The 24,914-nt window shown below is 46.0% G+C and overlaps 1 protein-coding gene across 4 annotated transcripts in view; it reads left to right on the top strand.

Annotated features, from left to right (window-relative positions):
• Positions 1–24,914, top strand: part of PLCB4 (phospholipase C beta 4) — a 477,241-nt gene that overhangs the window by 344,794 nt on the left and 107,533 nt on the right. For all 4 annotated transcript variants that reach the window (XM_040351702.1, XM_040351705.1, XM_040351703.1 and 1 more), the window contains 5 exons: positions 298–391; positions 1,664–1,743; positions 5,310–5,394; positions 18,091–18,181; positions 23,709–23,804. In XM_040351702.1, coding sequence (XP_040207636.1) covers positions 298–391; positions 1,664–1,743; positions 5,310–5,394; positions 18,091–18,181; positions 23,709–23,804 — 446 coding nt within the window. The remainder of the gene's footprint in view (positions 1–297; positions 392–1,663; positions 1,744–5,309; positions 5,395–18,090; positions 18,182–23,708; positions 23,805–24,914) is intronic.

The raw sequence follows: 24,914 nt of genomic DNA on the forward strand, positions 1-24,914 counted from the left end.
TTCTTCATTGAATGGGGAGAGGAGAAAGACTATTGTGACACTGGTACTTAAAGGAAGGTGCCGAAAGAGAGGTTACTGGAAGGTCCCACCATTAGTATACTTGGTGACCTAGCATTCACCTGACCTGATTTAGCAATAGCTTTTAGACGATTCAAGGTAGATAAGCTTTAAAGCTGAACTCTGAACCCATAAACTTTAATTTAAAGGATATGAATCCACTTTGTGTCCACCAAATGCCTTTGCAGGAAAATGATGCTTGTAAACATTTTACTGAATGTATGCCTGTGTTATGGGCAGGTGTGTGGAGCTGGATTGCTGGGATGGAAAAGGTGAAGACCAGGAGCCCATAATTACTCATGGGAAGGCCATGTGTACTGATATCCTATTTAAGGTATGTAAGATGGGCCACATGTTATGGGTTCCAATACAATAACACCAGACATCTGAAAGTAGAAAAGTTCTCAGTTCTCCTGGTCAGTAGGGATTGGCTTGGGTTCATTGTGAACCAGGTTTGGTCAAAACCCAGAAGGTTCCTGTCATTTAGGGGACAATGAGCTGATCTGCAGACAGGAAATTCCCAGCCCCGTAGCATGCACGGGCGGCATGCTAGTGACATCATTGACCTAATATGGTCTTATGGCTATATTAAATCAATGACATTGACCTAGGAATGGGCTTGGGTTTGGTCCAAACCAAGAAGTTGGCTTTCATTATTGGGCCAATGGGTTGTGGGTGGGAGATTCCTCCATCCCAGAACTCCATTTATACAAAGGATGGGGATGGGGAACACTCATGACATCATAAACCTTATATGTCCACATGGCCATATTAGGTCATTGACTTAAGAATGTTTTTGGGTTTCACCTGGACCCAGAAGTCGGCTGTCATTACTGGGCCCATGGGCTGTGGGTGGGAGATTCCACGCCCCAGACCTACATGTATGCAAAGGATGTGGGGGGTGGGGGGTAACTCTTGACATCATAGACCTTATATGGCCACATGGCCATGTTAGGTCATTGACTTAAGAATGTTCTTGGGTTTAGCCTGAACTCAGAAGATGGCTGTCATTATTGGGCCAATGGGTTGTGGGTGGGATATTCCCCCACCCCAGAGATCCATTTATACAAAGTAGAGAGTGGGGAATACTCATGACATCATAGACCTTTGATGACCAAATGGCCATATTAGGTCATTGACATTGACTTAAGAATGTTCTTGGGTTTGGCCTGAACCCAGTAGTTGGCTGTCATTACTGGGCCAATAGGCTGTGGGTGGGAGATTTTCCACCCCAGGGCACCATGTATACAAAGGATGGGGGGATACTCTTGACATCATAGACCTTATATGGCCACGTGGCCATGTTAAGTCAAAGACATTAACTTAGGAATGTTCTTGGGTTTGGCCTCAAACTAGAAGTTGCCTGTCATTACTGGGCAAATGGGTTGTGGGTGGGAGATTCCCCCCACACCCCCCCCCCCCTCCCAGAGTTCCATGTATACAGAGGATAGGGGGGAATGGTTGTGACATTATTGGCCTTATGGCCTTGTTGGGTCAATGACAGTTTTTTGATCGTTTTGCTTGAAGTAAGATGTATTTCAGATGGTGCTTCTTTTTTTTGCCCTCATTCACATTAACCCTCTGTATTCTCTGCTCATTTTTGAAGGATGTAATACAAGCCATCAGGGAGTATGCGTTTGTCACCTCGGAGTATCCTGTAATCCTTTCATTTGAGAACCATTGCAGGTACCATTTTATTGTCCCTGAATGATGTGAGACTTTCCAGGCATCTGTTACCTCTTCATTGACTCAGATATACTAGTGACCCTTGTATTTTAATTCCAGGGTACTGGAATATATAGATTTGCAGGAAAAATGAAAATTTGAGACCTACAAAGGGGTACTTCAATAACTATATCCAATACACTGATGGGGCAGCAGGCCAGTAAGCAACTACCCATTGGCTTGCTTTCCCATTGGGGTTCTGGTAAATAGCCCATAGGACATCTCAACCGATCAGCAAAAGCTACCAGAGTTTGCTCCTTCACAGCCGGTCTTTAATTTATCACTTCTCATTGGAAGATCAGTTTTAAATGAGATGGTAAGGTAACCTAAAAGGGGTGAGGGAGATGGAGAAATCCCAAATATAGGGTCCCCAGCTCCCACAGTCCCCTGAAAACTTCTTCCTGTTCCTAGAAGACCTTGGCGGACTGGAGTCTTATAATAAAAATACAATTTTCCCATAAGGATTAACTGTATTTTCCTGGTCGCACTGCAGCACCAGATTTCACCAGCAGTTGTTTCTGATTATTGTGTATATAGGCCTCTGACCTGAGAAAACATGGAATCTGTGGGTTGAACCCAGTCAGTGGTCCTCAAACAGTTTTCCTGGTAATTGTGTTTGAGGTATAGTTATATTAAATGTTAAAGGGGTTCTCCTTTCTAAATAAACCCCTTTGTCATAAGCAAATTCATTCTATTAAAAGAGAGATTTGTAATATAATGTGATGGAACCATCAGTTGAAATCAGCTGAATACATTCCGGGTGCATAAAAAAAAAAAAGATGGGCAAAGTCTTACAATTATCTTTTGATAAAGCAGCCACAGCCTGAGTAGAAAAGCCTATCCCCTGTCAGCATGGTGCAGAGGAGGACTTTCTGCATGAAAGCAGTGGTCTCACTACAGAGTTCAGAGCTAGAGCTGTCCAGTCAGCAAAGCTCTTTTATGCTTCCCCCAATACCAGCGGTCAGAGGTTATAGTGGGCTAGCTGGAGAGCTTTACCTAAAGAAGCTACTTGGTTACCCCCAGGACTTAATACACAGACAGGGCTATAGTTGCTGGCAAAGTGGTAAAAGAAACTGATCAAGATATACAAAGTAGGACCTGTGCTCCTTGGCAGAGTCAGGCATAGACTGATGCTTCAGTAGCTGAGTAGTCCATAGCGAAATCCAGAGGCAGGCAGAGGTCAGGATTGGTGTGGTCAGTAATTTAATCCAGGGACAAGCAAAGATCTGGATAGGCAGCAGACAGTAAGTGAAATCCAGGGATAGGCAGAGGTGAGGGCAGGAGGCAGACAGTAAATGTAATCCAGGGACAGGCAGAGTTTGGGGCAGGCAGCAGACAGAAAGTGTATTTCAGGAATAGACAGAGGTCGTGGAAGGCAGCAGACAGTAAATTTAATCCAGGGACAGACCAAGGTCAGGGGAGGTGGCAGATAGTAAATGTAATCCAGGGACAAGCATAGGATCAGGGTCGGCAGCAGACAGAAAGTGTATTTCAGGGACGTCTCAGCGGAGTCCGCCAGCTCAGCGAGAGATCTCTCTGCAGATCTCCGCTGAGCCGGCGGATGACAAGTCTCTCTCTGCTCACTGAGCGGTAGGGGCTTGTGCAGCGCCACTGTCTCCAAGGACGGATGGGGACGTATCGCCATCCGTCCAATTTTGGCGGATCGGGTCGGATGTCAGCAGACATGACTCCGTTGACATCTGACTCTCCATAGGATTGCAAGACAGGCAGCAGACAGTAAGTGTAATCCAGGGACAGACTGAGGTCAGAGGAGGTGGCAGCCAGTAAGTGTAATGTAAGGAACAGACTGAGGTCAGGGGAGGTGGCAGACAGTAAGTGTAATCCAGGGACAGGCAGGGATCAGGACCGGCAGAAGACAGAAAGTGTAATTCAGGACAGGCAGATCAGGGGAGGCAGCCGGCAATAAGCATATTCCAAGAACAGGCAAAGGTCAAGGCAGGCAGCAGACAGTAAGTGTAATCCAAGGACAGGCAGAGGTTGGGACAGACAGCAGACAGAGAGTGTATTTTAGGGATAGACAGAGGTCGTGGAAGGCAGCAGACAGTAAGTGTAATCCAGGGACAAGCAGAGATCAGGGCAGGCATCAGACAGTAAGATTAATCTAGGGACAGACCAAGGTCAAGGAACATGGCAGTTAGTAAGTGTAATCCAGGCCACAATCATAGGATCAGGGTAGGCAGCAGACATAAAGTGCATTTCAGGGTCAGACAGAGGTCATGGAAGGCAGCAGACAGTAAGTGTCATCCAGGGACAGGCAGAGATGAAAACAGGCAGCAGACAGTAAGTGTAATCCAGGGAAAGACTGAGGTCAGGGGAGGTGGCAGCCAGCAAGTGTAATGTAAGGGACAGATTGAGGTCAGGGGGGGTGGCAGACAGTAAGTGTAATCCAGGGACAGGCAGGGATCAAGGGGGGGTGGCAGACAGAAAGAGTAATCTGTGGAACGGCAGGGATCAGGACGGGCAGAAGACAGAACGTGTAATTCAGGACAGGCAGATCAGGGGGGGGGGGGGCAGCAAGCAATACGTATATTCCAGGAACAGGCATAGGTCAAGGCAGGCAGCAGACCAGACAGTAAGTGTAATCCAGTAAGGTCAGGGGAGGTAGCAGACAATAAGTATAATCCAGGAACAGGCAGCAAGTCATGGAAGGCAGCAAACAGTAAATATAATTCAAGAACAGGCAGAGGTCAGGGAAGGCAGCAGACAGTAAATGTAATCCAGAGACCGGAAGATGTCAGGGAAAGTGGCATACAGTAAATGTAATCCAGGAAGAGGCATAGTTCCAGGAAGGCCACAGGCAGTAAACAATGTCCAGGGATGAGCAAAAGGTCAGCAGACGATATGGTATTTCAGAGACAGGTCAGCAAGGTCAGAATCAAGAGTATAGAGAACAGAGTGAAAATCCAGTGTAGTACAAAGCGATCACAGCGTCCTGGGCTTGTGATGTTGAAATATAGCACCAGAACACCAGTGTATAATCACAGCAGAAGAGACCAAGCAGACGGAGCCAACCTACTTCCTAGCAATAAGGACACAGCCCTAGAGGAGTGCCGCCACCTGCCAATGGGAATGGAGGAGGTCTTGCCACCCAAGAACGGCCAGGAGTGAGACATTGGCTAAGTGGTGGGACACTTCTAACAAGCTCATCCTTCAACAAAAAGAGCAAATTCCTTCTCTGTAGCATGCTGGCAGGGGACAGGCTTTACTACACAAGCTGTGGCTGCTTTCTAGAGAAAATGAACGGTAGGACTTTGCACACCTTTTTGTTTTGATAATTTCACCATGAACATGTTTAGCAGGAGTAAACTGAGAGCTTGATTGGGCTTTGCAATAGGTGATCCGCATACTAGAGACCCCCCCCCCCCCCCACACACACACAGACCCCAGTTCAGCCTCGGGTAATGGAAAACCCCCTTTTAGAGAATTCTACAGTCTTACCTATTGAAAACTGAAATTGCACTTTGTCGTCTCCATTCTGTATTTAAAAATGTTTTACTATATTTCAGTAAATATCAACAGTACAAGATGTCCAAATACTGCGAGGAAATTTTCGGGGATCTCCTACTGAAGCAGCCCCTTGAGTCATACCCGGTACGTAAGCAAGATTTCCATCTCGTCTTATCTTCTTTTCTTTTATTTTTTTTGAGTGTCATTCACGTAACTGATGGACTTGTAGAGCATAAAGTTGAGGAATATTATTCATCTCTGCAGGCAATTGCCAATGAACCCAACAAACAAGGCAAAGGAAAGCTTGCACAGCCCTCTTGTGAAGTAAAACAAATCTTAAGCTTTGCTGCCACCTAGTGACACAATATGATATGACCATTGTGATAGGAATGAAGGGGCTTGGATGGGGCACGCTAAGCGGAATTTGGAGTTTCTGCTGCATGCAGTGAAAACATTTTATGTGTTCTCTAACGTGCAGTGCCGGTTTATTTATTTGGAAGATCAGTGTTATCTTTGTAAGGCTAAAGGCATGATTCCTTTTTTTTTTTTTTTTTACTTTTTTTTGCGGGGAAATAAAAATATAAAAAGTAATACATTGTAGTTTGCTGGAAGTTAAAGCTGAACTCCAGGCAGCTATTAAAGGCACATATTATTGCAGCTCTGTAACTATTAATATTTATGCAATATTTTTATGCAAGCACCTGATTATGACTCCTGCACTCTATAGTACAGTCTGTACAGCAGAGCTTATAGAGGGGGAGGGAGAAGCGGCATAAGGGGCCAATCAGTTGTGCTTCAGGAACATGCTGATAAGAGGAGAGAGCAGAGAGATGAGAGCATCAGTTTCCTGCTTCTTCCTTTCACTGTCCAGTTGCGCCCAAACCCCTAGGAAGCGGTCACATGATCCCGTCCCCCAATGAGATGCTTGCAGAGCTGTACATAACACAAGGGCAGAGATGCTTTTGACATAATTTGGCCACATTATTATACAGTGAGGGGAAAAGTATTTGACCCCCTGCTGATTTTGTATGTTTGCCCGCAGACGAAGAAATGATCAGTCTGTAATTTTAATGGTCGGTTTATATTAACAGTGAGAGACAGAATAACAACAAAAATATCCTGAAAAACGAATTTCAAAAAAGTTATAAATTGATTTGCATTTTAATGAGTGAAATAAGTATTTAATCCCCTATCAATCAGCAAGATTTCTGGCTCCCAGGTGTCTTCTATACAGGTAACGAGCTGAGATTAGGAGCATTCTCTTAAAGGGAGTGCTCCTAATCTCAGCTTGTTACCTGTATAAAAGACACCTGTCCCCAGAAGCAATAAATCAATCAGATTCCAATCTCTCCACCATGGCCAAGACCAAAGATCTGTCCAAGGATGTCGGGGACAAGATTGTAGACCTACACAAGGCTGGAATGGGCTACAAGACCATCGCCAAGCAGCTTGGTGAGAGGGTGACAACAGTTGGTGGGATTATTCGCAAATGGAAGAAACACAAAATAAGTGTCACTCTCCCTCGGTCTGGGGCTCCATACAAGATCTCACCTCGTGGAGTTCCAATGATCATGAGAATCCACCCAGAACTACACGGGAGGATCTTGTCACTGATATCAAGGCAGCTGGGACCACAGTCACCAAGAAAACAATCTGTAACACACTATGCCGTGAAGGACTGAAATCCTGCAGCGCCCACAAGGTCCCTCTGCTCAAGAAATCACATGTACAGGACTGTCTGAAGTTTTCTAATGAACATCTGAATGATCCAGAGGAGAACTGAGGGAAAGTGTTGTGGGTGAGATGAGACCAAAATCAAGCTCTTTGGCATCAACCCCAAGAACACCATCCCCACCGTCATACATGGAGAACACCATCCCCACCGTCATACATGGAGAACACCATCCCCACCGTCATACATGGAGGACACCATCCCCACCGTCATACATGGAGAACACCACCCCCACCATCATACATGGAGAACACCATCCCCACCGTCATACATGGAGAACACCATCCCCACCGTCATACATGGAGAACACCATCCCTACCGTCATACATGGAGAACACCATCCCCACCGTCATACATGGAGAACACCATCCCCACCGTCATACATGGAGAACACCATCCCCACCGTCATACATGGAGAACACCATCCCCACTGTCATACATGGAGAACACCATCCCCACCGTCATACATGGAGAACACCATCCCCACCGTCATACATGGAGAACACCATCCCCACCGTCATACATGGAGAACACCATCCCCACTGTCATACATGGAGAACACCATCCCCACCGTCATACATGGAGAACACCATCCCCACCGTCATACATGGAGAACACCACCCCCACCGTCATACATGGAGAACACCATCCCCACCGTCATACATGGAGAACACCATCCCCACCGTCATACATGGAGAACACCATCCTCACCGTCATACATGGAGAACACCATCCCCACCGTCATACATGGAGAACACCATGCCCACCGTCATACATGGAGAACACCATCCCCACCGTCATACATGGAGAACATCATCCCCACCGTCATACATGGAGAACATCATCCCCACCGTCATACATGGAGAACACCATCCCCCACCGTCATACATGGAGAACACCATCCCCACCGTCATACATGGAGAACACCATGCCCACCGTCATACATGGAGAACACCATCCCCACTGTCATACATGGAGAACACCATCCCCACCGTCATACATGGAGAACATCATCTCCACCGTCATACATGGAGAACATCATCCCCACCGTCATACATGGAGAACACCATCCCCACCGTCATACATGGAGAACACCATCCCCACCGTCATACATGGAGAACACCATCCCCACTGTCATACATGGAGAACACCATCCCCACCGTCATACATGGAGAACATCATCCCCACCGTCATACATGGAGAACATCATCCCCACCGTCATACATGGAGAACACCATCCCCCACCGTCATACATGGAGAACACCATCCCCACCGTCATACATGGAGAACACAATCCCCACCGTCATACATGGAGAACACCACCTCCACCGTCATACATGGAGAACACCATCCCCCACCATCATACATGGAGAACACCATCCCCACCGTCATACATGGAGAACACCATCCCCCACCATCATACATGGAGAACACCATCCCCACCGTCATACATGGAGAACACCATCCCCACCGTCATACATGGAGAACACCATCCCCACCGTCATACATGGAGGACACCATCCCCATCATACATGGAGAACACCATCCCCACCATCATACATGGAGTATACCATCCCCCACCATCATACATGGAGAACACCATCCCCCACCGTCATATTTTTGTTGTAATTCTTTCTCTCACTGTTTAAATAAACCGACCATTATAATTATAATTGATCATTTCTTTGTCAGTGGTACAAAATCAGCAGGGGATCAAATACTTTTTTCCCTCACAGTATAAGGACAATTGTCCCAGTATGGCCATGGGACTATATTAGGTCAATGATATTATGTGCATCCCCGCCCCAGGGCCGTCTTTAACACAGGGCAAAAGGGGAAGCTGCCCCGGGCCCACTTATTGTTGTGAGGCCCAAGGCAGCTTCCCCTTGAGCTTGCACTGCCCGCAAGTAGTTGATAAGTGAAAATGTTTGCCCAGGGTCCAATCAATATTAAAGACAGGCCTGTCCCACCCTGCATTTGCATGTGTAACGGCGAGAATGCTCATGACATCATTGACCTCCCACCTGCATCTCATTGGCCCAGCAATACAGCTAAGGGTCCAGACCAAACCCAAGCTTATCCAGTCGCAGGGTGGAGGTAATGAGACCTGTAAGTGAAAGTGAAGCTGTAGCAGAAACAAATGTGGTCTCCTTTCCAGCTAGACAGGGCTGGGCTGTGTAAGGCCGCGTACACACGGTCGGTCCAAACCGATGAAAACGGCCTGAAGTCCAGTTTCATCGGTCCAAACCGACCGTGTGTACGCGGCCTAAGTAATAAAACTCGGATGGACACAAATACAAATTGGCAAGTAAAACAGCTCTTGTATAAGTATTTCAGCTGTTTGTCTGGAGTAAAGCTTTACGTTTTAGAAATGAAAGATCCTGAATGGGATTTTTAGATGACTTCGGCCGGTTCCATTTAATCTGGCCATAAACGAGTAAATAAACGTTCGTAAAAATAAATAAAAATTCTCAGTACATTCGATCTTGATGAATGTCGTTTGACTTATATCCGATATTGAGGTCCCAATCCTGCCCTTAGTCTTCGGTGGGTGTAATGTGTGCACTGTGACCTGCTGTTGTGTCAGACACCTTGGGTGGAAATTATCAGGCTTTTGTACCAACATGATGCATAGAGCTTTATTCCTGAAGATTATAAATGAAAAGGAGGATGAATTCTAAAACCGTTTTGTGTCCTACATTGTAAATGAACTTTTCACCAGCTAGGACACCACTATATGGACTATTGGTCGTATTGCAAAGCTATTGGGAAAAAAATACATCATTCTGGCCACTAGATGGAGCAGAGGAACATGCTTTTTTTTTTACATAATATGGTCACGTGTCCATATTGGGTTATTGCTCGTTACATCATTGACCTAATTTGGCCTTATGGCCATGTTGGGTCAATGGCATTAACTTAGGAATGGGCTTGGGTTTGGTCTGAACTCAGAAGATGGCTGTCATTACTGGGCCAATGAGCTGTGGGTGGGAGATTCCCCACTCCAGAGCTCCATGTATACAAGGATCGGGGGTATACTCATGACATCATTTACCTAATATAATCATGTGTCCATATTAGGTTATTGCTAATCGTTGACCTAATCTGGCTTTATGGCCAGGTTAGGTCAATGGCATTGACTTAGGAACGGGCCTGGGTTTAGTCTGCACCAGGGCTTGACTGGGACAGAAATTTGGCCCTGGACTTCATCCAGACTGGCCCACTTTGACAGGTCTCTCCCATGGCGGCCGGACACCCCCCCCCCCCCCCCCCCCCCAGCCACCCGCACCCCCTCTCCCCCTTCACTAGCCACTAGCCGTTCTACTTTATTACAGTAGAATGGCTGGTACTGGTACTCTTATAGGCAGTACCAGTGGGGAAGCTAGACATTATTTCACCCGGGGCAAAGAATCAGTTCGGTGCCCCCCCCTTATGGGACAAGATTAGGCAGAAGTGAGAAACTCCCAGGTCATAGCTGTTGAGTCAGCTGCATGTCCCCTCCCCCCATGCTCCTCTGTCGTCGTCCCTGCTCCTCTGGTCCTCCCCCTGCTTCTTTGTTCCCCCCAGGTGAGCGCTGCGGGGAGGGAGAGACAGAGGAGCAGAGGGGGGCGGCAATCCGATGTCACTGAAGCCGGCCCACTGAGCCATCGGCCCACCGGGAAACTCCCTGTAGTCCCAATGGCCAGTTCATCCCTGGTCTGCACTCAGATGTTGGCTGCCATTACTGGGCCAATGAGAGCTCCATGTATACAAGGATGGGGGGTATACTCATGACATCTTTGACTTTATATGGTCACATGGCCATATTAAATCTGTGCCATTGACATAATATGGTCACGTGTCCATATTGGGTTATTGCTCGTTACATCATTGACCTAATTTGGCCTTATGGCCATGTTAGGTCAATGGCATTAACTTAGGAATGGGCTTGGGTTTGGTCTGAACTCAGAAGATGGCTGTCATTACTAGGCCAATGAGCTGTGGGTGGGAGATTCCCCACTCCAGAGCTCCATGTATACAAGGATGGGGGGTATACTCATGACATCATTTACCTAATATAATCACGTGTCCATATTAGGTTATTGCTCGTTACATCATTGACCTAATCTGGCTTTATGGCCAGGTTAGGTCAATGGCATTGACTTAGGAACGGGCCTGGGTTTAGTCTGCACCAGGGCTGGACTGGGACAGAAATTTGGCCCTTGACTTCATCCAGACTGGCCCACTTTGACAGGTCTCTCCCATGGCGGCCGGACAACTCCCGCACCCCCCCCCCCCCAGCCACTCGCACCCCCTCTCCCACTTTACTAGCCACTAGCCGTTCTACTTTATTACAGTAGAACGGCTGGTACTGGTACTCTTATAGACAGTACCAGTGGGGAATCTAGACATTATTTCACCCGGGGCAAAGAATCAGTTTGGTGCCCCCCTTATGGGACAAGATTAGGCAGAAGTGAGAAACTCCCAGGCCATAGCTGTTGAGTCAGCTGTATGTCCCCTCCCCCCATGCTCCTCTGTAGTCCCCTCTGGTCCTCCCCCTGCTTCTTTGTTCCCCCTAGGTGAGCGCTGCGGGGAGGGAGAGACAGAGGAGCGGAGGGGGGCGGCAGTCCGCTGTCACTGAAGCCGGTCCACTGAGCCATCGGCCCACCAGGAAACTCCCTGTAGTCCCAATGGCCAGTTCATCCCTGGTCTGCACTCAGATGTTGGCTGCCATTACTGAGCCAATGAGATGTGGTTTGGGGATTTCTCACCCCAGAGCTCCATGTATAGAAAGATGGGGGGTATACTCATGACATCATTGACTTTATATGGTCACATGGCCATATTAAATCTGTGCCATTGACATAATACGGCCACGTGTCCATATTTGGTTATTGCTCGTTACATCAATGACCTAATTTGGCTTTATGGCCATGTTAGGTCAATGGCATTAACTTAGGAATGGGCTTGGGTTTGGTCTGAACTCAGAAATTGGCTGTCATTACTGAGCCAATGATCTGTGGGTGGGAGATTCCCCACTTCAGAGCTCCATGTATACAAGGAAAGGAGGTATACTCATGACATCATTGATCTAATATGGCCGCATGGCCATATTAGATCAGTGCCATTGAGGTAATATGGCCACATGTCTATATTGGGTTATTGACTCGTTACATTCAGGGGCAGACTGACAACTCATGGGGCCCCCGGACAATAGAAGATTATCCCCCCCCCCCCCCCCCCCGGGCTTACAGATGGCCACCACGCCAGGAGGCAGTGCAGAGGCAGGGCAGATAAAATCTCAGGATTTTCACATCAAAAGCATGTCGGTTTCGGACATATCAGGGACAAATGTAAAAAAAAACACAGAATTTTACATACTGTCCCTGGTTTTATTGAGCCTGGCAACCCTGATGGGGCCCCCTAGTGGCATGGGGCCCTCGGGCAGTGCCCGAGAGCCTTAATGGTCAGTCCGCCCCTGGTTACATTATTGACCTAATTTGGCCCTATGGCCCTTCAGGTCAACATTTATTTCCTATGATTATCGTCTCCATCTAGTGGCCACAATATGGTATTTTCCATATTAAGTCTAAAAATAGCCTCAGTTTTGCCTCCGTTTTATACATAATGAATGTTCATGCAGTTTCACAGGGCAAATATCTCTGCAACTTTTTTTTTGGTTTATAAATGCACCACAAAATCTAGGCTTTTTTTTTTTTAATAAAATAGATTTTTATTAAACACCGATTTGCATTGATAAGAAAGGTTGGCGACTTGCATCATGTGACTCACATAGCCTTGATAATTTCGACAATTGAGCACTGCACTGAAGTTGAGGTTTGCTGTCAGCAGTGCATACCTCCCAACATTCCTGGAGGGGGTATGACAGTGTCCCCCACCACTCCAGACACATGACAGGTCTGCAGTGACCGCGGCCTGGATTCTGGATCCCATCGCACATGTGGACCTGTTGGGGAGTATGCCTGCGGCGTGACGTCACTTGCTTTCTTCCTTGCTGTAATCATGCACTCTGTGTTCTGTCTTTGTCTCTTTTATTTCCCCCCCGGGACTGTATGAGTTTTATTTGACAGATTCAATTGTACTGCTATGTCCTTTATCATCCCTGACCTTGTAAGCCTCAAGAGGATTTATCTGTTTCTCATCCAAAAGTGTATTTTATTATGCAGAATATTACAGATTCCATAGAGCTAGATGCATCAGTTTTTGCCCCAGAGGAGCTTTAAAGCTGAACCCTTGGAAAAAGCAAAATGCCTAATAAATGTATCCCAATCTATGAATTACAATAGTAACAAATTTCAACAAATCCAAAATAAATTATAATGAAACCACTAATTGATCATTCAGTTCTCAGCCTTTAGTAAGCAAACAGCCTGTGACTGTCAGTCATCTGCCCTCTGCTCTGCCCCTCCAGCGCTCACTGGAGCTCCGGGCTGTGCAGGGGGCAGAAGCAGGTGACTCAGGCTCTCAGCTCCACGCTCAGAGGCTGCGCCAAGGTGCTGGTGTGCTGTCGAGAAGTGCCCGGCTATCGAATAGTGCCCAGGTAGAAGTGCGCATGCGCCGCATGGAGCCGAGTTGACGATTAGCTGTTGAGGCGCGGTGCGCGTCGCATGCGCATTTCCACCTGGGCATTTCTCAATAGGGGGCATTTCTCGACAGGACACTGGTCCAGCCATGTGGGTGAATCAAATACCAAATGTAAAGTTGGGATCTTTCCCGGGCCTGTGTCAGCTGAGTGACATGGAAAAGGGTCATAGAGGTGCAGAACAAACTGCACTCCTGTGATCCCCAAGAAAGGTATAGCCAAAATAGCTTAATTCACTCAGTGAAAAGGGGTATGTACGGTACGTTCATTCTGTACAAATATTTTTAGACTATTTCCTTTGCGGGGTAAATGGTTTTCATTGATTTAAAATGGAGAATACTGCATTTGGCCACTAGATGGCACTAAGTATCATAGGAGTTTCTATGATACTTAGCACCACCTTGTGTCTGAATTTAGTATTTTTTGTATTCAGTCACTGATTTAAATTTGAACAGCACATGATATTGTCTGTTTACAATTTATTAAAAAAAAATGTTTTGCTCCATTCACATGGGCAAATTCCTTATACATACAGCCCTCAGTGTGCCTTGTGTATTTCTTCCTGATCTGTGCAATAATCCAGTGTGAAATTCTGCTTTTGTGCAGGAGCTTCCTGTAATAAAGACCGGTCACCGCTGCTCTCTCTCCATGTGCAGGGTGACTGGTCTTGTCTCCGCCCCCCTCCTGAAGTTTTCTGCAGGAAACCTGTAGTGGGTGGAGCCTGCTGGGTCCCTCCCATAGCTCTGCTCTCTGCACAGGCTAGGTTCAGCACAGTGACGATGACATCACTGCTACATTTCCAAGCGGGGGTTCACCCTAAAAAAAAAAATTCTAACATTACAATGAGCTGACCTGTGACACGGACATTATGCTGGTCTTTTTTTTTTTTCTCGTACATACCGTTTTATCTGTATTTTCTCCCCGTATTCCCCGCTGGAGTGGGCGTTCCTATTTACAGGGTAAGTGATTGACGTTCTTCCGACCTTGCGCATACAGCGTGTCACGAGTTCCCGAAAGAAGCCGAACGTCGGTGCGCAGGCGCCGTATAGAGCCGACCCGACGTTTGGTTTCTTTTGGCAACTCGTGACGCGCTGTATGCGCCGGTCGGAAGAACGTCAATCACTTACCCTGTGAATAGGAACGCCCACTCCCGCGGGAAATCCGGTGAGAAAATACAGATAAAACGGTATGTACGAAAAAAAAAAAAAAAGACCAGCATAATGTCCGTGTCACAGGTCAGCTCATTGTAATGTTAGAATTTTTTTTTTAGGGTGAACCCCCGCTTTAATATCTGGGTTTGCAATGGGATTTGGTCCAACAAAGGTGATTTATGTCCTTTGTGGCTCTCGCTGAATTAATATAAATTCAAGTTTTTGTGCCCGGAGTTCAGCTTTAAAGATTGAAAAGCAGAATGGGGAATGGTGGACTTGAACCGGACAGCTGGATCATTTCCACACGGCATCCCGGGAGTACATTTTGATCTCATCCATAGGCGTGCGCACAGGGTGTGCCAGGTGTGCCCAGGCACACCCTAATCACCCTGAGAAGCACAGATTCCCCCTACTGCCCTGGCTCCCCACTCCTTCCCCCCCCCCCGCAGCACAGTCAGCTTCCCTCCTCTCCTATTGGCTGTTGCTACTGGGATGTTTTAGGAATGGGGAAGGGGCCGGTAAATATGTAATTCACCAGCCTCTTCCCTTTCTGAATGAACATAGTGAGTGATCGGTAGTGTGTGTTTGGGCTTTGGGGTGCACACCCTAATGAAATAGGCTGCGCACACCTATGATCTCATCCAGTGTGCGGGTCAATCTGTACTTATGTGATCCGTGTGGAAATTATCCAGCTGTCCGGTTCAAGTCCCCTAGAGGGAAGTGGTGTGCAGGTACATCACCCACAAAAAATATTGCAAGTGGCCAATCAATAGAAAGACACCAAAAAAGGGTGGAAACTGCAGCAAAAAAAATTATCCACATAATAATTAAATACTGCCAAAGCCTTAAAGGGTAACTCTACGTTCCTGGGAAAAAATGGCAAAAAATAAATAAAATAATAATATATTTATATATATTCAGTCCACCTGAAACCTGGACACTTTGGGGTAGATTCAAGTAGCAATTACGCTGCGTATCCATAGATACGCAGCGTAATTGCTAAGTAGCGCCGGCGTATCTACTTTCTGTATTCAGAAAGCTCGATACGCCGACTGTAGCCTAAGATATGACTGGCATAAGTCTCTTATGCCGTCGTATCTTAGGCTGCATTCTGACGCTGGCCGCTAGGTGGCGTTCCCGTAGTTGTCAGCGTAGAGTATGCAAATTGCATACTCACGCTGATTCACAAACGTATGCGCGCCCGGTGGTCGTGTTTTACGTTGTTTGCGTTCGTCGCTTTCGGCGTAAGGCTGCTCCTGCTATTAGGAGGCGCAGCCAATGGTAAGTATAGACGTCGTTCCCGCGTCGCGATTTTCGAAATTTACGTCGTTTGCGTAAGTGGATCGTGAATGGCGCTGGACGCCATTTACGTTCACGTCGAAGCAAATGATGTCCTTGCGACGTCATTTACCGCAATGCTCGTCGGGAAACGGGAACGCGCCTAATATAAATGATCCACGCCCCCTACGGGATCATTTAAATTACGCGCGCTTACGCCGGCCCCTTTTACGAAACGCCGCCGCAAATTACGGAGCAAATGCTTCGTGAATGAAGCGTAGCTCCAGTAATTTACGGAGGCGTAGCATAAAAACGGTACACTACGCCGCCGTAGCAGTGCGCGCACCTAGCTGAATCTACCCCATTATTCAGAGAGGACAGGCCTGACAGGAGGCTGAGGGGGCATTACGAACATCTGAAAATAAGAATGGAAATTAGAAAATTAGAAAACGCAAAAATTTGAAAATCTGAAAAAATAACTAACTAGCTAATAACTATTAAATTATAGGCATTGGAATTTCCTTTCAAATTTGGCTGTTAGTGAACATAATGAATAAGAATTTATCCGAAGTTACGAATTATCTGAAATAACGAATCTCGTATCTAAACGAATGGAACATAACTAATTAATAATAATAAATAATAATAATAATAAAAACTTTTAATATTATTTATTATTCATTTGTTACATTCCATTTGTTTAGATACGACATTTTTTATTTTGAATAATTCGTAACTTTGCATAAATTTGTTACATTCACTAACAGCCATATTTGAAAGGAAATTCCAATACCTATAATTTAATAGTTATTATTGGCTAGTAAATTAGTTATTATTTCTGATTTTCTCATTTCTAAATTATCGGATTTTCAAATTTTCTGATTTCTGAATTTTCGGATTTCTGAATTCCTGAATTTTGGAATATCCCAAATTTTGAAAGTCTGGATATTTTAATTTACGATTTTTCTAAATCTGTTCAAAATTACGAATTTCGATTATACCGAATGACCCGGAAAAACAAAAAAAAAATGAAACCAAAACGAATGAATTTTTTGGCAGCATACGTGTCTAGTGTCCCAGGTCTGTTAAAATCCTATCGTGTATTTAAAAAAAATAAAAAATGTGCTAAAGTGTTCGGCTTTGATGTAAAAGTCAATGTGATACAAATTAACTTTCCACTGATAAAGAATTTTGGCTGAGAACAGAGAGGAAATTCTTTGCATACCAAAGTGCAGAGGGAAAATTATTTTCATGTCAAAGATCTTCAAACCCTGTGTCAAGAATCGCAACGGGAAAAAGATTGCGATAACGATTCTTGACGATTAATCGTGTAGCTTTAATAGACATCTAGTGAATGAGCTGTTATGCCGCGTACACACGATCATTTTCCGGGTTCTAAAAAATTACGTTTTTTTTTTCATTAAAAACTATTGTGTGTGGGCTCCAGAGCATTTTTCACGATGTAAAAAATGGGCTTTAAAAATTTCGAACATGCTCTAATTTTTCACAACGTTTTTTTAAGGTTGTCGTTTTTAACGTCGTAAAAAATGGTCGTGTGTGGGCTTTAACGACGTGAAAAAAACGCGCATGCTCAGAAGCAAGTTATGAGACGGGAGCGCTCGTTCTGGTAAAACTAGAGTTCGTAATGGAGTAAGCACATTCATCATGCTGTAACAGACAGAAAAGCGCGAATCGTCTTTTACTAACACGGAATCAGCTAAAGCAGCCCCAAGGGTGGCGCCATCCGCATGGAACTTCCCCTTTATAGTGCCGTTGTACGTGTTGTACCTCACCGCGCTTTGCTAGAGCATTGTTTTTCACAATCGCGTGTGGGCAAGGCTGATTTAATGATCGGGTTGAAAGAAACGTTGGTTTTTCTAGACCCTTAAAAACGTTGTTTTTTACATCCCGAAAAACGGTCGTGTGTACGCGGCATGAGAATTGAATTGATAGTATCTTCAGCTGCCCCGGTTCTTCAGGGAGAAGGTCGTGTAAACTTTTTCCTATTCATATATATAAAATATATTGATACAAACAGGTAAGTTGTGTGAAAAAATAATAATTGCATTCTCTTATATTCTCTTCCTGTGTTTCAGCTCGGAGCTGGAAAACCTTTACCGTCTCCCAACGACTTAAAGAGAAAGATCCTCATTAAAAACAAGCGCTTAAAACAGGAAGTGGAGAAAAGTATGTGCCGCCGTTCCTGATCCTTCCAAAAACTAAAATACAAAAAAAAAGTTCTGGTGACGCTTTAAGCCTAGAAAGAGTTAATAAAAAAAATCGGAGCTGCTACTCTGTATGCACAAATACCGGTGGTCCTTTAGCCCGAGGTTCACACCTATGCGGTTTTTTTTTAGTGCGTTTTGCAGAAATTGCAGCAGAAATGCAAGTATTGTGTTTGTGATGTGATTTTTTTTGTGTTTTTGTGTTTTTTCCCTTTTAACCCCTTCCATACCGGGGGGCACTTATACACCTTCCCGCCCAGACCAATTTTTAGCTTTCAGCACTGTTGCACTTTGAATGACAATTGCACGGTCGTGCTACACTGTACCCAAACTACATTTTTTATCATTTTGTACCCACAAATAAAACTTTTCTTTTGGTGGTATTTGATCACCTCTGCGATTTTTTTTTTTCTGCAAATTTTTTTTTATAAAAAAAACGTTTTTTTTGTTTCTGTTATAAAACAACGTTTTCTCCTTCACTGATGGGCACTGATAAGGTGGCACTGATGGGCACCGATGAGGTGGCACTGATGTGGTGGCATTGATGGGCACTGATGATGGGCACTAAAATGTGACACTGATAGGCGGCATGGATGGGCACGGATAGGCGGCACGGATAGGCGGCATGGATGGGCACTGATAGCCGGCATGGATGGGCACTGATAGGCGGCATTGGATGGGCATGGATAGGCAGCATGGATGGGCACTGATAGGCGGCATGGATGGGCACGGATAGGCGGCATGGATGGGCACTGATAGGCGGCATTGGATGGGCACTGGATGGGCACGGATAGGCATCGTGGATGGGCACGGATAGGCACTGATAGGCGGCATGGATGGGCACTGATAGGCGGTATGGATGGGCACTGATAGGCGGCATGGATGGGCACTGATAGGTAGCACGGATGGGCATAGATGGGCACTGATAGGTGGCACTAACATATGTGTTGTACTAATGGATGCCAATCAGTGCCAAACAATGCCTGCCAAATCAGTGATGCCCATTGTGGGCACTGATTGGCATCCATTGCGGGCACTGATTGGCATCCATTGTTTCTGTCAACCCTGGTGGTCTAGTGTGTGTTTTGCATCCCTGTGTTTTGCATCCCTGGTGTTTCTCAACTCCAGTCCTCAAGGTGCCCCAACAGGTCATGTTTTCAGGATTTCCTTTAGATGAAACGGCTGTGGTGATTACTAAGGCAGTGAAACTGATGAAATCACCTGTGCAAAATAATGGAAAGCCTGAAAACATGACCTGTTGGTGCGCCTTGAGGACTGGAGTTGAAAAACACTGGTCTAGTGGCATCCCTGGTGGTCTAGTGGCATCCCTGGTGGTCCAGTGGGCATCCTGGGGGGGGGGGGGCTGTGCTGATAATCGATCAGCACAAACCCCCCCTGTCAGAGGAGCAGCCGATCGACTCTCCTCTACTCGCGTCTGATAGACGCGAGTGAGGAAAAGCTGATTACCGGCTTTTCCTGTTTACATCGTGATCAGCCGTGATTGGACAAGGCTGATCACGTGGTAAAGAGTCTCCGTCTGAGAGTCTTTACCTAGATTGGTGTTGCAGGGTGTCAAACTGACACCCTGCAACAACGATCGCCGCGATGTGCGCCCCCGGGGGCGCGCAGCGGCTCAATATCCTGAGGACGTCATATGACGTCCAGTCAGGATATTGAAACCACTTTGCCGACGTCTTTTTGCATAAGGCGGGCGGCAAGGGGTTAAACACACAAGCCTATTGTATCTGATGTGACCGTACCTCATATATCTGTTACTATTGTCTCTCTTCACTAATGGAACTAAAACAAATGGAACGTGATGAAAAAAAGTTTTTTTGAATTTTTAAATTCAGAAATCCAAAAATTCGAAAATCCGAAAATTTGTTAAATCGAAAATTCCGAAATTCAAAAATTTTAAAATCCAAAAAATAAGAAAGAAATTATGAAAATTCGAAAATACAAAATAATAACTAACGAGCTAATAATAACTACTGGGGGCCAGATCCACAGAGCGAGTACGCCGGCGTATCTACTGATACTCCGGCGTACTTTCAAATTTCCCGCGTCGTATCTTTAGTTTGAATCCTTAAAGTCTCTAGTCGGCTTTTTCCGGCGTATAGTTAAAGCTGAGATTTTGCGGCGTATAGATAGACTTGCCATGTTAAGTATGGCCGTCGTTCCCGTGTTTATTTCAAAAAAATTTTTTCGCGTAAGTCGTCCTTGAATCAGGATGGACATAATTCACGTCTAAGTTAAAAAAAATGACGTCCTTGCGACGTCATTTAGCGCAATGCACGGCGGGAAATTTAGGGACGGTGCATGCGCACGCCCACCAAATCGCCGATTTGAATTCCGCCGCCAGAGATACACTACACCACCGTAACTTACGGCGCGAAAACTTTGTGGATTCGAAGTATGGCAAAGTAAGTTACAGCGGCGTAGCGTATCTCCCATACGCTGCGCCGGTGCAGATCTCTGTGGATCTGCCCCTAAATTTATAGGTATTGGAATTTCCCTTCTAATTTGGCTGTTAGTGAATGTAACGAATACGAATTCATCTGAAGTTACGAATTTTTCAAAATAACGAATGCCGCATCTTAACAAATGGAACATAAAGAAAAAAAAGTTTTTATTATTATTCATTCGTTATGTTCCATTCGTTTAGATGTGGATACTTGTTAGGATAATTCGTAACTTTGGATAAATTTGTATTCGTTACGTTCGCTAACATCCAAATTTGAATGGAAATTCCAATACCTATAATTTAATAGCTATTATTAACCACTTCACCCCCGGGACCATTTGGCTGGTCAAAGACCGGGCCACTTTTTGCGATTCGGCACTGCGTCGCTTAAACTGACAATTGAGCGGTCGTGCGACGTGGCTCCCAAACAAAATTGGCGTCTTTTTTTCCCCACAAATAGAGCTTTCTTTTGGTGGTGTTTGATCACCTCTGCGGTTTTTATTTTTTTTACTTTTTGATGTAATAAATATCCCCCAAAAAATATATAAAAAAAAAAATTCCTCAGCTTAGGTCGATACGTATTCTTCTACATATTTTTGGTAAAAAAATCGCAATAAGCGTTTATTCATTGGTTTACGCAAGTTATAGTGTTTACAAAATAGGGGATAGTTTTATGGCATTTTTATTAATATTTTATTTTTTACTAGTAATGGCGGCGATCAGTGATTTTTATCGTGACTGCGACATTATGGCGGACACCGTTTTGGGGCCATTGTCATTTTTACAGCGATCAGTGCTATAAATATGCACTATTACTGTGAAAATGACACTGGCAGTGAAGGGGTTAACCACTAGGTGGCGCTGTAGGGGTTAAGTGTGTCCTAGTGTGTGATTCTTACTGTAGGGGGGCGTGGCCTGGCGTGACACGTCACTGATTGTCATTCCCTATGACAGGGAACAGACGATCACTGGCACTGCCACTAGGAAGAACGGGGAAAGATTTGTTTGCACTTACCTCTCCCCGTTCTTCAGCTCTGTGACCCGATCACGGGACACTGGCAGCGTTCAGGTCCACGGGTCCCGCGGACGCGGTCTTGGAGATCAGGACCGGGTCGCCAGCGCGCCGGCGGCGGCGCGCGTGTGACCCACGGCTGGGCTCTTAAAGGCAACGTACCTGCAAGTGTTTATGCCCAGCCGTGCCATTCTGCCAACGTATATCGTCGTGCGGCGGTCCTTAAGCGGTTAATCTCAATTCTCAAGTACCCCCAACGGGCCATGTTTTGGGAACTTGCCTTAGATAAAATAGCTCTTATCAATACCATGCCATTGATATTGATTTGCAAAGTAAAGGGAAACCGGGGCCCTTGGGGGGTACTTGAGGAATGAGGTTGAGGTTGAGGACCACTGTCTTAGCCAATAGACGCTTTGCTATTGGTTATAGAATCTACCCACAGCCTGCTGTCAATCACAAGTAGAGAGTGGACCTGATGGGAGACTAGTCCCTCAGCATCTGCCTGAAGTTCCACTCACCGTCAGCACTACTGTTTTCCAGAAGGCTGTCATCTGTGCAACCGACAGCAAGCAGTGACAGGGGGGAGGAGGGGGTAGCGACAGCAAACATGTCGCTCTGCTACACTGGGTACAGAGACAGGCACTCTGCCTGTCTCTGTACTTCAACTCAGAATTGGCCCTAATTACCTAAATTTTCATTGTTGTAGATTCAGAGAGGGCATCCTAACTTTGCGGCGGCGTAGCGTATCGTGTTTACACTACGCTGCCGTAAGTTAGCGAGACAAGTACATGATTCACAAAGTATTTGCCTGCTAAGTTACGGCGGCGTAGCGTAAATTGGGCGGGCGTAATGGCGCCTAATTCAAATTTAGCTGAGGGGGCGTGTTTTATGTTAATGGGGCTTGACCTGACATGATTGACGTTTTTTTGGAACGGCGCATGTGCCGTCCGCCTACGTATCCCAGTGTGCATTGCGGCAAAGTACACCGCATGGGCCCATTGGTTTCGACGTGGACGTAAATGACGTAAATGCCTATTCACGGACGACTTACGCAAACAACGTAAAATTTTCAAATTTCGACGCGGGAACGACGGCCATACTTAACATTGGCTACGTCACCTAGGGGGCATGTTTATCTTTAGGCGGCCTATCTCTTACGGAAACGGCGTATCTTTACTGCGACGGGCGGACGTACGTTCGTGAATAGGCGTATCTAGTGACTTACATATTCTACGCCGACCGCAATGGAAGCGCCACCTAGCGGTCAGCCTAAATATTGCACCCTAAGATAGGACGGCGCAAGCCGTCGTATCTTAGATAGGTTTAAGTGTACCTCTGTTTGAGAATACACTTAAACTTAGGACGGCGCAAATTCCGAGTTAGGTCGGCGTATCTACTGATACGCCGGCCTAACTCTTAATGAATTTGGCCCATTGTCTGTGAACTGGGAGTAATTATTTTGTTATTTGGTGCAGCCATATCTCTATTTTGGAAAATTGGCGCTATTAGGAAACTAGCTAAATCTCGCACGTTTCGGTAAAGCTAGCAATTCAGGCCTTTTAAAGGGCCAAGCTGCCAGAAAATTGGTGGAAGTGCTTTCATTGAACCCCCCCCCCCCCCATTGTCCCTCTAATCATAAGTGTGCGGAGCCTATTGGATTGGGGGGGTGCACCCCAAAGCTCAAACGCATGCTACCGATCACTCACTGTTTTCACTGAGAAAGGGAAGGGGCCTATAAATCACATATTTACCAGCCCCTTCCCCACTCATCCTAAAACATCCCCCTGTCTGTGCCCGCAGCAGCCGCCAGTGGCAGAGGAGAAGAGGAAACGTTGGAAGATCTGTGGGGAGAAGGGGTGTCCAGGGCAGTAGGGGGAATCTGTGCTCTACAGGGTGATTAGGGTGTGCCTGGGCACTCCTGGCACACCCTGTGCGCATGCCTATAATATTTCTGAAGACTGCAGTACAATGTTGATTAATAACCATGTACGTTTTTGCCTCTTCTATCAACAGAGCAGCTCGAAGCCTTGAAAAAAATGATGGAGTCTGGGGAGAACGTGGCACCAACCAGCATCCTAGAAGATGACATCGAGGAAGAGATCGAAAATGGTACACATGGATAGAATTATTATTAGTATTATATGACTGAAAATATACTGTAGCCACGACCATAACTCATTCTTTTCAGTTGGCCGCCATTTCAATTTGCCTTCTACCTCTCTGGTACAGCTTTTTTTTTACCCCCGGGCACTATTGCCCCACCCAGGGAGATCCCCCCCATTCTAACTAAAAAATGTTTTGGAACTTTTCCACACAGGGCCGGGGGGGGGGGGGGGGAGGAGGGGGGGCTGCCCTGGGCACTGTGGTATCATGTGAGGTGGGAGGGCGCAGTGATGAGATTGGGGGTGAGATTTGTGTTGGAAAGGGGTATTTTGGGGGCGGCAGGGGGCAGGAATTGTTCTAGGAGAGAAAATTTGAGGGGGTTGTGCTAGGAGTGGTGATTTAGGGGGATCTGTGGTAGGAGGAAATGGGGGAATTTGTGCTACCATGCTGTACTGCGTATACAGACTGTTTTTTCTGCTGTGGTTTTAGTAACACTTTAAAAAAAAATCCCTAAATATCTTCCTTTACCTTAGTGCAGTCCTCCTTCACTTACCTCATCCTTCCATTTTGCTTTTAAATGTCCTTATTTCTTCGGAGAAATCCTCACTTCCTGTTCTTCTGTCTGTAACTCCACACGGTAATGCAAGGCTTTCTCCCTGGTGTGGAGAAAGCCTCTTGAGGGGGGAGGGGGCGAGCAGGAGGGTCAGGACACTCTCTACTTTGCAGATCGAGAAAGGAGCTGTGTGTTAGTGGGCGTCCTGACACTCCTGCTCGCCCCCTCAAGAGGCTTTCTCCACACCAGGGAGAAAGCCTTGCATTACTGTGTGGAGTTACAGACAGAAGAACAGGAAGTGAGGATTTCTCAGAAGAAATAAGGACATTTAAAAGCAAAATGGAAGGATGAGGTAAGTGAAGGAGGACTGCACTAAGGAAGATATTTAGGGAAATTTTTTTTACCCTTACAAACCCTTTCACGCCGAGCGAACGCATATATGCGTCCTCAGCTTTCGGGGGTTATACCGGGACGATGCTCGCAGCTCCAGGCATCGTCCTGGTACTGTTGTTTAGAGCGGGCGATTGGCTATCCAGACATAACAACCGATGCGGCTAAAAGCC

The sequence above is a fragment of the Rana temporaria genome, chromosome 4, assembly GCF_905171775.1.
Source record: "Rana temporaria chromosome 4, aRanTem1.1, whole genome shotgun sequence".
NCBI lineage: Eukaryota > Metazoa > Chordata > Amphibia > Anura > Ranidae > Rana > Rana temporaria.